Consider the following 14,176-nt stretch of genomic DNA (forward strand, 5'->3'; position numbering starts at 1 on the left):
ATCGTTGTGGTTGGAAGAGCATGATGCAGGCTGTAGACTCATAGCTAGGTAAGACTTGGAGGGGGTGATGTGTCCTTGACTGGAACAAGTTCCTGAAACTGAGGACTTACTGGCCTATGCTCAAAAATTGAAATCTGCTAAGATCTGACCAAGTCACCTTTACTTGATTGGCAGATTTGGAATACATAACCTATTGCTGCACTAGAAGTACAAACTTACATGTTCAACCAGTCTTTTAAGGAAACACATTGAGAATGCCTTTGAGGGGCATGTGCTCAATATAGCACCATGTATACTTCTGCTACTGTGTTAAACTTGGCCCAGGTAGGCATCTGCGTGTCTCTTGAATTCTAAAAAGTAGTTGCAGAGCAACTTAAGCTATTTGACTTTCTCCAAGGCAATGATAGCTGGCCAATACTTACAGGATAAAATCCAATATTTTAAGCCTGGACTTCAAGGCTACTGGTGAGATCTTTATTAGGAATTAGGGAAGCTATTCTCACCCTCAGACTAAGCAGTGGAGGTTGGGAGGCAGATATGTTGACCTTCTTCTTCTTTTAAAATGCTACAATACTCTCAATACCAGCAAGTCTCAAACTTTAATGAGCATATGAAACACCCAGGGATCTTGTTAAAAGGTGTCTTCTGATTCAGGGAGTCTGGGTGGGGCCTAGGAACTAGCATTTCTAACAAATGCCCATGTGATGCTGATGCTGCTGGTTCAAGAACCTCTGGTAGCAAGGACCTATATAATACTTCTCCATCAACTAAAGAGAGGCAGCTGGTGCTATAACCTGCATTCCCTATTGTTCTCAAATGCTTGCCTTTATCTTTCTTCTAGTTAAATTTTATGCATTTTAATATGTGTTGGGTCTATTGATTCTGCACAAGGGGGAGTAACCGCATGCTGTCCTTGGTTCCAGGACATCTGGAGTCTCTGGATTTAGCTGAGAAATCAGCCAGGCCCAGACTGATTCACAGCCCCACCCCTTTATATGTGTGCGTGGAGGTAGCTTATGCCACCTCAGTGAGCCTCATAAACTGTGAATGAGTTTCTATGTTCTAAGATTGTTGGATGTTGGATAATACACCTTGCCTGACAAAGAATGAGTTAGCAGTACATGCTAGTCATTGTGATCTTTCTTTTTGCTATTGTTATTTTCAGTATTATGGACAGGTAGTATCTGCCCTTCATTGAGACCTCATTGAGGGAGGGAACGTACAAGGAGAACTCCAAGGATAAACATCTTCACACTTGGGCAAATGTCACCCTGACTGTGTATCTCTTTGGCTAATATCCCTATAGGCTGCCATAGGATATGAGCTGTTTGGTGATGGGAGATGAGGGAGATAAAATGATAAAATGTTGCACTGGAAGAATAATTTTTGATTTAAACATATTTCAATGAAAAACTAACATTATTGAGCTGGCCTGTAGACCTTCTCAAGATAATGACATAACATATAAATACAATATCTCAAGATTATGAAAGCTAGACTGATTTTGTTCTTTCCTATATTGTCTTAGAACTCAAGGGACTTTGGTTACAATAGAGGTTTCTAGGAATAAGTTCTGGGGATCATAAAATCCTGGCAGTGTTAGCTCTCCAGCACTCCAACCCCACACCTGCACCTTTGACCACGTCTTTTTTTTTTTTTTTTGAGACAGAGCCTCACTCTGTCACCCAGGCTGGAATGCAGTGGTGCAATCAGCTCACTGCAACCTCCGCCTCCTGGGTTCAAGCAATTCTCCTGCCTCAGCCTCCTGAGTAGCTGGGATTGCAGGAGTGTGCCACCACACCTGGCTAATTTTTGTATTTTCAGTAGAGACGGGATTTCACCATGTTGGCCAGGGTGGCCCCTAGACCACTTCTGACCAGTGCTGGTGTAAGCCTGTGTCCTCTGAGCTTGCTGTCCACTCTGCCAAGAGGCAATTTATCTCCTCTCCATGGGCAGATCCCCATTCCCTGCCCCTTCCCGGGCATGCCCAGAGCACTCTGCTTGCCTGGCCTGCTCTGTTTTGAGTTCACGTTTGCATTTACACGTCTCTTCCCACCCCTTGCCCCTTCATTCTTCCCTGTCCCCTCACAGTATCCCATACTTGGTAAAGATCAGCAGTAAACTGAAGTCAAATCTTAGGGGGTGGAAGTAGGCGGGGAGGTCCTGTGAGGTATCTCTCACCCTTGTACTCAGGTAACTCGACTGCCTAAAAGTCCCACCTGGCATATCTGAGGGGGCATGGGGCAGATGAGGTAGATAGGAATGGGGTAGACACATGGAAGGGCTGAAGCTTCATTTGGTCTCATTGAGCAAAACCAGAGCCTCTTGGCATTTCCCCTGGTGATGAGCTCTAGGCTTGTGATGTGAAAATAGAGAAGGAAGACACGAGAAAAGACATGCTCACGTCTGCCTGTCACCCTTACTTACTCACTTCTTCTTCCCCCATTGGGGCCGTCCTTCTCTCAACCCATCCAAATTCCACCCACCCTCAAGGGTCACCCACATTCTACTCTTAAAGGGGTGGGGCTGCTTCTCTCCTCCAGCAGCCTTTTCCTTCCTCAGAACCGCAGCAACAGAGCCAGAATCGTGTGGCCTAGAACTTCATTCTTTTCTAAATATTTGCTCAGTGTCAATTCTTCTTCCCCTAGGTCCATGGCAAGGGTCTTGAGGAGACGAATCAAAACCATCTTCCAATCCGCACTACACTCCACACAATCAAGATCTGTGGACTGATGGGTGGGCTGGCTGGAGCAACAACTAGAACTCCTGTTTCCTAGATTCTAAGATTCTAAGAGCTTACAAGTTCAAGTTTCAGAGATTCTATAATTCTAAATTTCTAAGATTCTGTGATTGGGCTTTCTGAGATCTTGGGGTTCCCTGAAGTCCTAAGTTTTGCTATTTAGAATCATAGTCACAAACACCCCCAGAGTCTGAGAACTCTCTGCCCTGTGACTGAGAACAGGACAGACTCTGGGTGACGACAGCTCCTGGACTCATCGAGACCTGGAGCATGAGCTTCTGCCCCCCAGAGGCTGGAGATGCCATTGGTGGGCATTCTCCGTAAAGACTCATCAGCAGAGGCATGGAGCTCTGGGCCCAGGGCTTGCCTCTGCTTTCCCACCAACTTCCCAGTGCTCTCAGCATATTCCTCCTTTCCAGAGCTAAAGAAGTAGAGCAATTCCACCGGGGAAGCAGAGTCTAAAGGGTATTTGGTCACCTTCCCCATGTGCAGCCTCCCTAGGGGAGGCTCCGTAAGGTCATTTATGGGGTCTGCCAAGGATACATCCTGGGGTCTCTCCAGTTGCCCTGGACTGCCTGTTTCCCAAAACCCTGACTCCTTGGTGCTAGTGGCTTCCCTCTGGTGTTGGACAGAGATTGCTGGGAGAAGGAGGAGGCAGCTGTGTGTAGAAGGCAGCACTGGGGTCGGGAAGAATGTTTTTGGCCACAGAGTTCTGGGATCTCCCTCTTGATGTCAGAAAACCCCCAGTCTCAAGAGTCTCACAATCTTCTCTAGAAGAGGCAGTGGCAAAAGTTTTCATGAAGGAAGGTGAAAGGAAGAGATGAGTACAGGGCCTGGGAGGGATTCCCCAGGAGTGCCATTGGATCCTCAGCCTCAAGAGCTGGATGGCTTTCTGACCTGAGGCAGCCTCTCTATCCACCCTTAGGGCCGCTCATGTGCTCCCCTGGCTCCTATTGGCTCTGCTGCTCACCATGGAGACAGCTCCGCCAATGGCCATGCTGCTGGACCACAGTGCTCCTGCCCCCTTCCCCTGCAACAGGTGCATAAGCTGAAAAACTTGCTGTAGACTGGAGGGGCAGCGTACTGCAAAGGCTGCACATGGAGAAGGTGACCAAATACCCTTTAGACTCTGCTTCCCCAGTGGAATTGCTCTACTTCTTTAGCTCTGGAAAGGAGGGATATGCTGAGAGCACTGGGAGGTTGGTGGGAAAGCAGAGGCAAGGAAGAAGGGGCAGGGAAGAGAAAGAGTGGATTTTTCTCTCTCTCTGTCTCTTTCTTTCTCCCTACCTACCTGTCTATATACAGAGACTTAGAGACACCCACAGAGAGACAGAGGCATGCATAGGGAAACAGACTGAGATAATCAGATCATGGCTGAATCAGAGATACAGAGAAGCACACGAGAGAGAGAGAGAGAGAGAGAGAGAGGGCGAGCATGGAGAGAGACCAGAGACTGCCTAAAACCTAGATTGTTAGAGGCAGAGTTTTTATGGACTCTGTGCTGGGGGCACGAAGCCAGGTCTTACCTGAATCCTTTGTCCAGAGGGATGCACTTGGCCTCATGCTGACAGAGGTTCAGCTCAGGCACACAGTGGTTGATCACGTCGTCGCATAGCTCACCTGGCACAGATGGGGGAGATAGCTCAGGCCTCAGGCAGGGTAGGGATACCCTGGCCAGAAGATCAGAGTATTGGGGGGGATATCCTGGCCAGAAGATCAGACTCATCCAACCCCTGGTCAGGTGGGCATGGACATCAGGAGTCCTGCGTTCTCACTCCTTTTTTTGTTTGTTTGTTTGTTTTGTTTTTTTGTTTTTTTGTTTTCAGACGGAGTCTTGCTCTGTCGCCCAGGCTGGAGTGCAGTGGCGCGATCTCGGCTCACTGCAAGCTCCGCCTCCTGGGTTCACGCCATTCTCCTGCCTCAGCCTCTCCGAGTAGCTGGGACTACAGGCGCCCGCCACCACGCCCGGCTAATTTTTTTGTATTTTTAGTAGAGACGGGGTTTCACCGTGGTCTCGATCTCCTGACCTCGTGATCCGCCCGCCTCGGCCTCCCAAAGTGCTGGGATTACAAGCGTGAGCCACCGCGCCTGGCCAGCGTTCTCACTCCTTGTGTATCCTCCTGCACCTCTGCCTTGGTTTCTTTGGCAGTGACCGTGGGAAGATTCCAGGTGTCCTCCTGGACACTGTCCTAGCATCACCATTGGGCTGTTTTACTTGATCTTTCAGGGGCAGGGGCAGGTGCAGCTGAGAGCACAGGATGTCTGGCCCTGGCTTTGGGCCATGCTTATTCACTTGTTTTTTCATTCCACACTTATTTACTGAGCACCTCCTGTGTGGCAGGCACTGTGCCAGGCGCTGGGGACACAACAGTGACCGGGTCCTGTCCTAGCCACAGCCTATTTGGGAAGATCTACAAATAAGCAGGCAATTACAACACAGACTTCTAGGTGTGACCAGAAGGGCAAACTTTGTGGAAGCACAAGGGGGACCCATAACCTCCCCCAGGAGGTCAGAGGAGGCTTCAGAGACACAGACAAGGCTTAGCAGCCCAGTTCACCTGTTATAGATAAGTAAGCCCCTTGGATTTTTCAGGGAAGTATGAAAGGAATTTGAAGTTCTAGTCTCTAGACACATTGCCTTTGAAGTCTGCAGTGCTACAAAATACCTAACAGGTCATAAATACCCAGGGATGGCCCTTGCAGATAAGCCCTGAAAAGCTTACACCACCTGAAAATGTGTTTTAGGAATGTGGGGGAGGGCGGTAAGGCAGGACAGCAGCTCCCAAGCAGCACCGGTTTTCAAGATCCGAGTTTTGGGTTTCCTCAAATTCCACTTGGTCAAGCCAGATGGAGAGTGATCTAAGAGAGGGAAAGGTCTAACCATGAACGTTCTCTCCAGGAGTGGGGTGGGAGCAGGGCAGGGAAGGCTGCCCTAGCTCCTGCTCCCAGGGTATAGGCAGGTAGGTCTAGAGGGCTGGCTGCAGGGTAATGAATAACAGATAGCCCCTAAGTCTGTTCTTTGCTGTGGTGGGGACAGGGTGACCCCAACCATGTCCTGGGAGGGAGCACTGAACCCCTCCCTCTCCAAATTTTGCTTTCAGCCTCTCAAGACCACAGAGGGCACTATGTTCCTGATAAGCCTCCTCTTTCTTGTCATCTGGAGAGACACAGAAAAGCAGAGAAGTGTCTCTGTGGGATTTGCACATTTTCTGGGACAGAGCAAACCACAAAGCCTCATTCTGTACCTGAGTTTCCTGGGAATGAATTCTGGTTGACACTTTCTAGCTGCTTGACCTTGACGTTGGCAGTTGTGGAGATTAAATGAGATTATACAAGCACTCATTCTCAGGACCAAAGTGCAACAAATCAGCAGTGCACCCTGGTCAATGGCAGACACCAGATAGGCCTCAACTGCGGCAGGAAACCACTTCATTGATGCCTCCTCAGTACCCTCCTGCTGCCCATCTGCCTGCTCTAAATTCAGTTCAAGCCCCTCCCCTGCCACAAAGCCTTTGTTAGAGCCCCACTGCCCACTCCATTTTCACTACTGGGATTTCTGTCATCTCTCTTCTGGCACTAAGCTGATTCTTCTTGACCAATGACTCAACTCTATACAGTGATTGTTTTCATGGACCAGAAGCCCCTGTGGGCTGAGGGCATACCTTAGATTTCTTGGTCTCTCTAAGTGGCTAATTTAGTAGTCTGTATACAGTAGGTACACAGTAAGTGTTGCCTGTTGCTAATGCAACTGTTGGCTACAATTCCGCTCTTAGAAGATGAAAGATGGAAGGGGAGGTAACCCCTCAGCAGTCAGTCTTTCTTTCCTTTTCTTTCTTTCTTTTCTTTCTTTCTCTCTGTTTTTTTTTTGTTTGTTTTTTTGAGACAGAGTTTTGTTCTGTCTCCCAGGCAGGAGTGCAGTGGCAGGATCTCAGCTCACTGCAACCTCCGCCTCCTGGGTTCAAGTGATTCTCCTGCCTCAGCTTCCTGACTAGCTGGGATTACAGGTGCCCGCCACCATGCCTGGCTAATTTCTGTAATTTTAGTAGAGCTGGGGTTTTGCCATGTTGGCCAGGCTGGTCTCGAACTCCTGATCTCAGGTGATCTGTCTGCCTTGGCCTCCCAAAGTGCTGGGATTACAGGCGTGAGCCACTGCACCCGCCCCCACAGCAGATTTCCATGCACTTTCTCCCAGCACAGAAGCTTGTCTGGGGTCCTAGGAAGCCCAGGATTATTAGAGCAAGTGGTTTTCTCAGTTGGTGGTGGTACGTTCCTGCAGTTTCAAGAGTGTACTTGGGGATACTGTCTATGGGCTGGAGGCTTGATAAAGGTATGGGCTATGAGGGACAATGGGAGCCACTTGCCATCTTCAGGGATGCTTCTATTCATCTTCCACAGCTTCCCACCACTCACTTCACTCCTGACATAAAAGCCTGGTTCCAGTAGTCCAGGACATGGGAGTCCCTGAGCTTCCCCCTCCTCATTTTCTCCTTGCCTTAGGCTGGTATTTCCTAAAAGTGCTTCTTGCAACATAGGATCTCTGGGCTGGGAATAGTGTTCGAGGACGGGGAAAGGGGGAAGCTCTGAGATCAAATAAGTTTGGGAACTGCTGGGTTAAACAAACTTAAACAGCTTTCTTTAAAGCAGGAATTTTCAGAACCTCTAATATGCTAATTTGTATCATGGTCCACCAAGAAGAAGGTTATTATTATATGCAGTGCTTCCCAAACTTCTTGTCTCATGGGGATTTTTCCTCAAATTCATGGAATTCCAGTCTGGGATATGCTACTTTTGGTTGATCTCATAACAAAGCTTGCTGTGTTTGCACCAAAATTGGTGGCATTTTGCTTCACAATCTAATGATATATTTAACTGTCCTTTTTAGGGGCTATTAATGTAGGAAAATAAAGGTATTGTGTTTAGGGGGGTGGGTGGGTGGAATGATCTTCCCGAGGAATGATCTCTTGTGGGAGCCTTCCTGCCTTCTCCGGCTGGGTTAGGTTCCTTCTGTGTGATCCCACACCCCCAGGGCTTATAGATGTTATGTTCTCTTTCTAATGAATCCATGCCTCTGTCCACCTGACTTTAAACTTCTTATGAGAAGGAACTCTGTCTTGGTCATTTTTGTATCCCTAGCTCCTAGCTGAGTGTCTGGAAAATGTGGATTTCAAGAGACGGTTGAATAGACCTGAAGGAAGCATAAACACAATGCAAGCGCCTCTCTGCCAGCCTCAAACACAACTAGGTCTACAGGGGCCCTAAAGGAGATAATGGCCAGCAATGAGATGAACAGCAGCTAAAGAGCCTGGGACTCTGTTTCAAGTGGGAAGGAGTAGTGATTTGCTGGTAGCTGGTGGTGGAGGAGACGGAGAAGCAAACAGGCCTTTGGGGAGCCCCTCTTGGCATAACACGGTCTTGGAGTCCTAGTCTCTGTCCTCAGGGACAGAGGAGGAAAGTCCCTGGAAGAAGTTAAGAAAATGGTATTCTAGCAACACCCCTCCACCCCGCCATACACACAGTCATGAGATCCTTACCTGTGTAGTTAGGCGGGCAGACACACACGTAGTTGTTGATCCCGTCCACGCAGGTGGCATTGTTTTCGCAGTCGTTGTCCTCACAGTCATCTGGGTTGATCTCACACCGCTGCCCCTCAAAGCCCAGAGGGCAGGAGCAGCTTTGGGATGTGAGGGGTGGGGAGCAGGGGAGTCAGGGGTCAGGGAGAGAGGTGGGTTGAGGTGGCAGAGAGGAAGACAGGGGTGGGAAATACAATTAGTTTTTCCTCCAGATGGAGGTCTGAGAAAGCACTTTGGACACATGAGGCCTTGGGATCCTGAGCAGGAAGACCCTTAGGAGCCCCAAAGTTCATTTCATCCAACCCCATCTCCAGGCAATGTTCTATCTCCCCTGGCCCATGCTGGCTGCCTCGCTCCGGGGCTAATGTCCACCGACAAGGCTGGTGTCATCATTCCCCCAGCTGGAAGTGGTTTCCTGGATATGGCTTAAATTCCTCCAGCTGTCTTCCAAACCGCCCCTTCGGCTCTTCTGAGGCACAATCTCTTTTGCAGATAAAGAGAGACAGCATGATAAACATCCTCCTTTAAGTGATTTTTTTTACTTGAAGGCAGCCCTTCTATCTCAGGGTGAGGGGGTGGGCAGAATATAGTGGCCAAGGTCTCAGACTCTGCACCCAGGTTTCCTGGGAATGAATTCCTGTTGATACATTCTAGCTGCTTGACCTTGACCTGGGTGGTTGTGAAGATTGAATGAGATTATACAAGCAAAATGTTTAAAAGGGTACATAGCACATAGAAAATGCTCAGAACCCACTAGCAAACTTTAGTTCTATACAAAACCACCCTACTTCCTTAACTGTTCTTCAGGGATGCCATTTCTCCCCATCATATATTCTTGCTACTTCTGAGCCCTTCCAGCTTCTGGGGGATGAAGGCTAGAGTGGGAGGATCCCTCTCCTGCCAAGAGTGAGGCCTTCGCGTCAACTTGGCTTCAAACACTGTAGGGCGGCAAGATGCATTTCCTTCACTTGTCTCTAGAGTGTTAAATCTCTTGGATAAAAACCTCAATTGCCTGCATCTCTGCCTGACCTTGGTCATATCCCCAGGACTGGGCATGCAAGATCGGTTAGAACAGATAAAGGCCATGCGGAAGCGATGGGAGTGGGGGGTGGAGTGAGCATCTATCTGATTAAATAAATGCTGCAATGAATCTCGATCTTTCTTTGGCCTAACCCGTTTGTCAGGGATTCTCACTCCATCCATGAGTGTGCGCTTCAGCTTCAGATCTGGAATTTCAGGTTTCAGAGGTTGCTCTGATTTGGGATTTAGCTAAAAAAGTAAACTACACTCAGCTAACAGGCAGTGAATTTCAGTGGTCCTAGAATCCTACTTAATTGATCTCCTTTCTACGACTGAAAACCATATCACATTTTCTACAAAAGGCCAGGGGCCTCTCAGGTCTCAGCTCTTGGGGTACAGCAAAATGACTCATTCCTTTTTCCTGTTAGGGACTCTGGGCACTCATGAAAAAGGCTACTTCTTCAGAGCCAGACAGAGGGTAGGTTTCTGAAAGTCCTAAACCATGGTGTTGCCCATTTGTTTTTCTAAAGATCAGTTACTTTGGCTCCCCGAGAGCCTTAGGGCTACCTGGCAGTGAGATATGGTGGCTGATCAAGGAAAGAGAGGTTGCTAAAGGAGTGACAGGGTAGAAGGAGGCTGATGTCTCCCTGTCTTCACTGGAAACCTTGGAGAGCTGTCGAGGAGACTCCAGGAGCCATGAGCTGGTTGTGGGGATGAGAGCAGATCTCGTCTCCTGTGTTGGCCTTCTGTGTGGCCTGCTCTGCCAACCTTTGCTGTTTTTGTGAGCAGGCAATGCAGCAAGATTAGAGAAGCATGTGTATGAGGAGGCTGGTGATGCTGATGACTAAGACGTGTTATGGGTTGAATTGTGTTCCCCCAAAAAAGATATGTTGAAGTCCTAACCCCGAGTACCTCAGAACGTGATCTTATTTGGAACTAGGATCTTTGCAGATGTAATTAGTTAAGTTGAGGTCCTACTAAAAGAGTGTGGACCCCTAATCCAATATAACAGGTATCTCTAAAAGAAGATGGCCATGGGAAGGCAGACACAGAGAGAGCACTGGTGACTATGCAGGCAGAGAGAGGGATGCTGCAGCCACAAGCTGAGGAATGCCAAAGATTGCCAGGAACACCAGAAGCCAGGGAGGGACAAGCAAGGACCCTCCCCTAGAGGCTCAGAGGGAGCATGGCCCTGCTGACACCTTGGTTTGGAACTTCTATCCTTCAGAACTGTGAGAGAGTAAATTTCTGGTGATTATAGCCGCCCAGTCTGTGGTTATTATGGCAGCCCTAAGGAATTACTCTAGAATGGAAGAGGGGAGCAAACGGGAGCTTCCTGACAAGCACCACTCCCCTTCACCCACCAGGTGCTGGCCCGATGCAGAAGAGTTTCCCTACTACTTGAGGACTGCATGCGAGCTCTCCCATCCCTAGTAACTGCCTCATTGCCTTAACCTTCCACCCCATTTCCCTGATCCTGTAGATCTGGGCCCTTTTCCTTTTACATTAAGTTCTAAAAATATTTTCAGTTCATCTGAAACTCTTCAACAACTTAAGATGGAAATGAGATATTTCTGCTCAACCGAACCTCCAGCTGAGATGGGAGAAACACAGTTGCCTGCAGCGGGGAGCTCTTCCCTCATGTGACCCCTCGCCTGGGTGGGGCAGCCCAGGCTGTGTGCCCTGGAGGGGTGTTTCCTGGCTGGGGCCCCGTGGCCACCTCCATATTTCCCTGCAGTTTCTTCTCACCCCTGCTCTATGTGAGCCAGCAGGAGTGGGTGGTTTGGCTGACTCTAGGCAGGAAAAGGAACTCTGCCTTGAATTTCACTTTTCAGGAGGCAGAGTTTGATGGGGCTGGCTTGGCAGGTGGACACGTGGGCGGGCGGGTTCCCTGGGGAAGAGAACCGGGAGCCTGGAATTTGATTTCTTCCCCAGACCACACGGCAGCACTGGCCAGAGTGCTTTTGATATTTAATTGGTTGCAACTTGAGCTCTAAGACACCCACACATGGCTTGGCATGGGGTGCCCCTGCCTTTATTGCCAAGGGGCTGCTGCCTCCCGACTGGCTCACCAGGGATGCCAGAGGAGCCCGTTCCCAACAGTCTGCTTTTGTCAGGGTCACAGGCCAGCAAAACTGGGCATCTGAAAGCTGCTGGGGAAGGTGGGAAGCAGGAAGGGGTCCTGAGGTTTTGGGTAGAAGCCAATCCCATTCCTAGGACAGGGAGGAGAAAAACCTAAGTGACTTTTCTATTCCCTTTTCTTCTTGAAATGTTAATATCAGGAAGGAAAGAGGGCTGGAGGTGGGCTTGGAAGATCCAGGAATGAGCATCAGGAGATATGACCTAGAGCAAGTCCATTTCTGTGCCTCAGCTTCCCCATCTGTTCAATGAGGATAATACCTACCTACTGGATAGGGTCTGTAGGGATTTAAATGAGAAAATACTTGACTAGTTGGTACCTGGCATAGTGAGCATATAATCAATGCCACTTACTTTATAACTCAGAAAAGCATGGTGGAAGTGCCAGACTGGCAGTCTTTAAGCCTTCACCCAATCCTTCTCTGACTTTAGCCAGCAGCAGACACCTCCCTTGGAGGAAGCACGAGGTTGGGACCTGGTTTCAAATCCCTGTGCCAATGCTTAATGTAACTCTAGTCAGAGGATTTGTCCCTCTGATGTTTGAACTTCCTTATCTGCACAGTGGGGATAAATTGTACTTCCCTTACAGGGTGCGAAGAGCCTTGAGATCATTCTCATACAGGGCCAGCACAGCACGGGCACTGGGCATGCCCTCGCTGGGCATATCTCTGCTTCTTTAGCCTGCCCAGGGAGCCCTCCAAGGTGAGTGATATGGTTTGGCTGCGTCCCCACCCAAATCTCACCTTGAATTATAATAATCCTCAAGTGTCAAGGGTGGGGCCAGGTGGAGATAATTGAATCATGGGGGCAGTTTCTCCCATACTGTTCTCATGGTAGTGAATAAATCTCACCAGAGCTGATGGTTTTATAAATGGGAGTTCCCCTGCACAAGCTCTCTTTTGCCTCCCACCATATAAGATGTTTGCTTTTCCTTTGCCCTCTGCCATGATTGTGAGGCTCCCCAGCCATGCTGAACTGTGAGTCCATTAAACTTCTTTCCTTTATAAATTACCCAGTCTTGGGTATGTCTTTATTAGCAGTGTGAGAGCAAACTAATACAGTGAGGGAGGCCAGGGGTGAGCTGTTACCTGAACCCATCCTTGTGGCTGTCACTCAGGTGGCAGGTGCCTCCATGCTGACAGGGGTTCTGGATGCAGGTGTTGATGGGCACAGTGCAGTCCTTGCCCTGAGGAGCAAAAGAGGGAGAAGCACCTGGTTAGGGAGCCTTCCGGGGCTGCCATGGCCCAGGGGACTTCAGGGGTTCCAGCATTCTCTGGGATGAGGCTGGGGAGATGACGACAAGGAGCCCCTAGGAAAGGCCTGCTGTGTGACTTGGAGCCTACCCATGGGAGCCCTAACCCCTAGTCACTGCATAGTAAGAAGGGGAAGAGTGATGAGAAGCCAGGAGTTCAGGCTCTAGCCTCACTACTTCGCAGAATTTGCACCCTTCTCCATCCCAAACTGCAGGGCAAGAGCCCAGGCTATGGATTCAGGCAAAGCTGAATTCACATACAGCTGGTTTCACATTCCAGCTCCATCCCATCTGGGTTGGCTGATCGTGACCTCACAAAAGCCTCTTGACCTCTCCAAGTCCACCTCACAGGGTTGTTACGAGAATTGAGCTTTCATGTAAGGAGAAGTTTCATGTAAGGAAAAGGTTACACGTGTGTAATCCACCTAGCGCATAGTAAGCATTCTGTAAATGCTAGAAGATAACATTACCATGAGCCTCACTGAACCTTAAATATAACCCACAACTTGAGGAGGGAAGACTAAGGCTCAAGTGTGGCCAACAGACCTTATCTCCTACAAAGTGACAACCCCCAGGGAACCATCACTGATTGATCTGGAGTGGGGTCCAGACTTTGGTATTCTAAAGTTCTGAAGGTAAGCCTAAGGTTGGGCCAGGTGGGGAAGCTTTGCGATACAGAGCTCAGGGTGGTGTGGGATTCTTTGGAGCAGGCCCCTCTGAAGGGGACATGTGAGCGGAGAAGGAGCCAACTGTGTGGAAGGTGGGGAGAGGGGCGTGCCAGGCAGCAGGAGCAGCGAGGGCAGCGGCCCTGAGGAAGGCAGCCCCAAGGTGGAGACTGAGCTCCATGAGACCCACTGTCCCAGGGAGCAGCCCAACTCTTCTTGGCCTTCTGGCTCCTGCTTCTCCTTTGGGACTGACAGACCAGTCTCACCCAAGTCTTGGCATGCAGTCCCTTGCAGGACCTTGTAGTGTGGGGTCTGGGGAGGTGACTGCTGCATCCTTTCTGGGCCCTGGGCTCAGTGGCTTGGCACAGACCAGGTGGAGGTGATCATGGGAGCCTGCCCACTGCCACACCACCTGCTCGTCATCTGCCTGAGAAAATCCTCTTCCCTCTTCTGCTGTTGCTGGTGATGTGATGGAATGGAACTGGGGCCTTCTGGCTGCGACGTTGCAGCCAACTGGGCCGAAGGCCTTGGGCCCAGGACAGCCTCTGCTGTGGACCCTCTCAAACATCAGAGCCTCAGGCCCATCTCCAGCAGCTGGAAGGCATGGGCCATGTCTGTCTGGTTCCCTTCATGCCCTGTCCCAGCTAAGGGGCCAGTCAGAGGTTTCTTGGAGGGGGACAGAGAGAGTGCAGTTTGGGCTGGTATCTGGTTTTATCCTAAACCATAACAACACAGGGCCCCTTTCTGAAAGTTGGTGTGGAATGGAAACTGTAATACTAATTCTCACCCA

The 14,176-nt window shown here is 49.5% G+C and overlaps 2 protein-coding genes across 3 annotated transcripts in view; both read right to left on the bottom strand.

Moving 5' to 3' along the window:
• PANK3 (pantothenate kinase 3) overlaps nucleotides 1-14,176 on the bottom strand; it is a 211,112-nt gene that overhangs the window by 136,938 nt on the left and 59,998 nt on the right. The window lies entirely within an intron of this gene.
• The window catches only part of SLIT3 (slit guidance ligand 3), a 652,947-nt gene that overhangs the window by 26,733 nt on the left and 612,038 nt on the right, over nucleotides 1-14,176 (bottom strand). For both annotated transcript variants that reach the window (XM_032158593.2, XM_032158594.2), the window contains exons 27-29: nucleotides 12,558-12,655; nucleotides 8,272-8,411; nucleotides 4,267-4,360 (exon numbers count right to left, since the gene is read on the bottom strand). In XM_032158593.2, coding sequence (XP_032014484.1) covers nucleotides 4,267-4,360; nucleotides 8,272-8,411; nucleotides 12,558-12,655 — 332 coding nt within the window. The remainder of the gene's footprint in view (nucleotides 1-4,266; nucleotides 4,361-8,271; nucleotides 8,412-12,557; nucleotides 12,656-14,176) is intronic.

This window comes from Hylobates moloch, unplaced genomic scaffold, assembly GCF_009828535.3.
Source record: "Hylobates moloch isolate HMO894 unplaced genomic scaffold, HMol_V3 SCAFFOLD_6, whole genome shotgun sequence".
Taxonomy (NCBI): Eukaryota; Metazoa; Chordata; class Mammalia; order Primates; family Hylobatidae; genus Hylobates; species Hylobates moloch.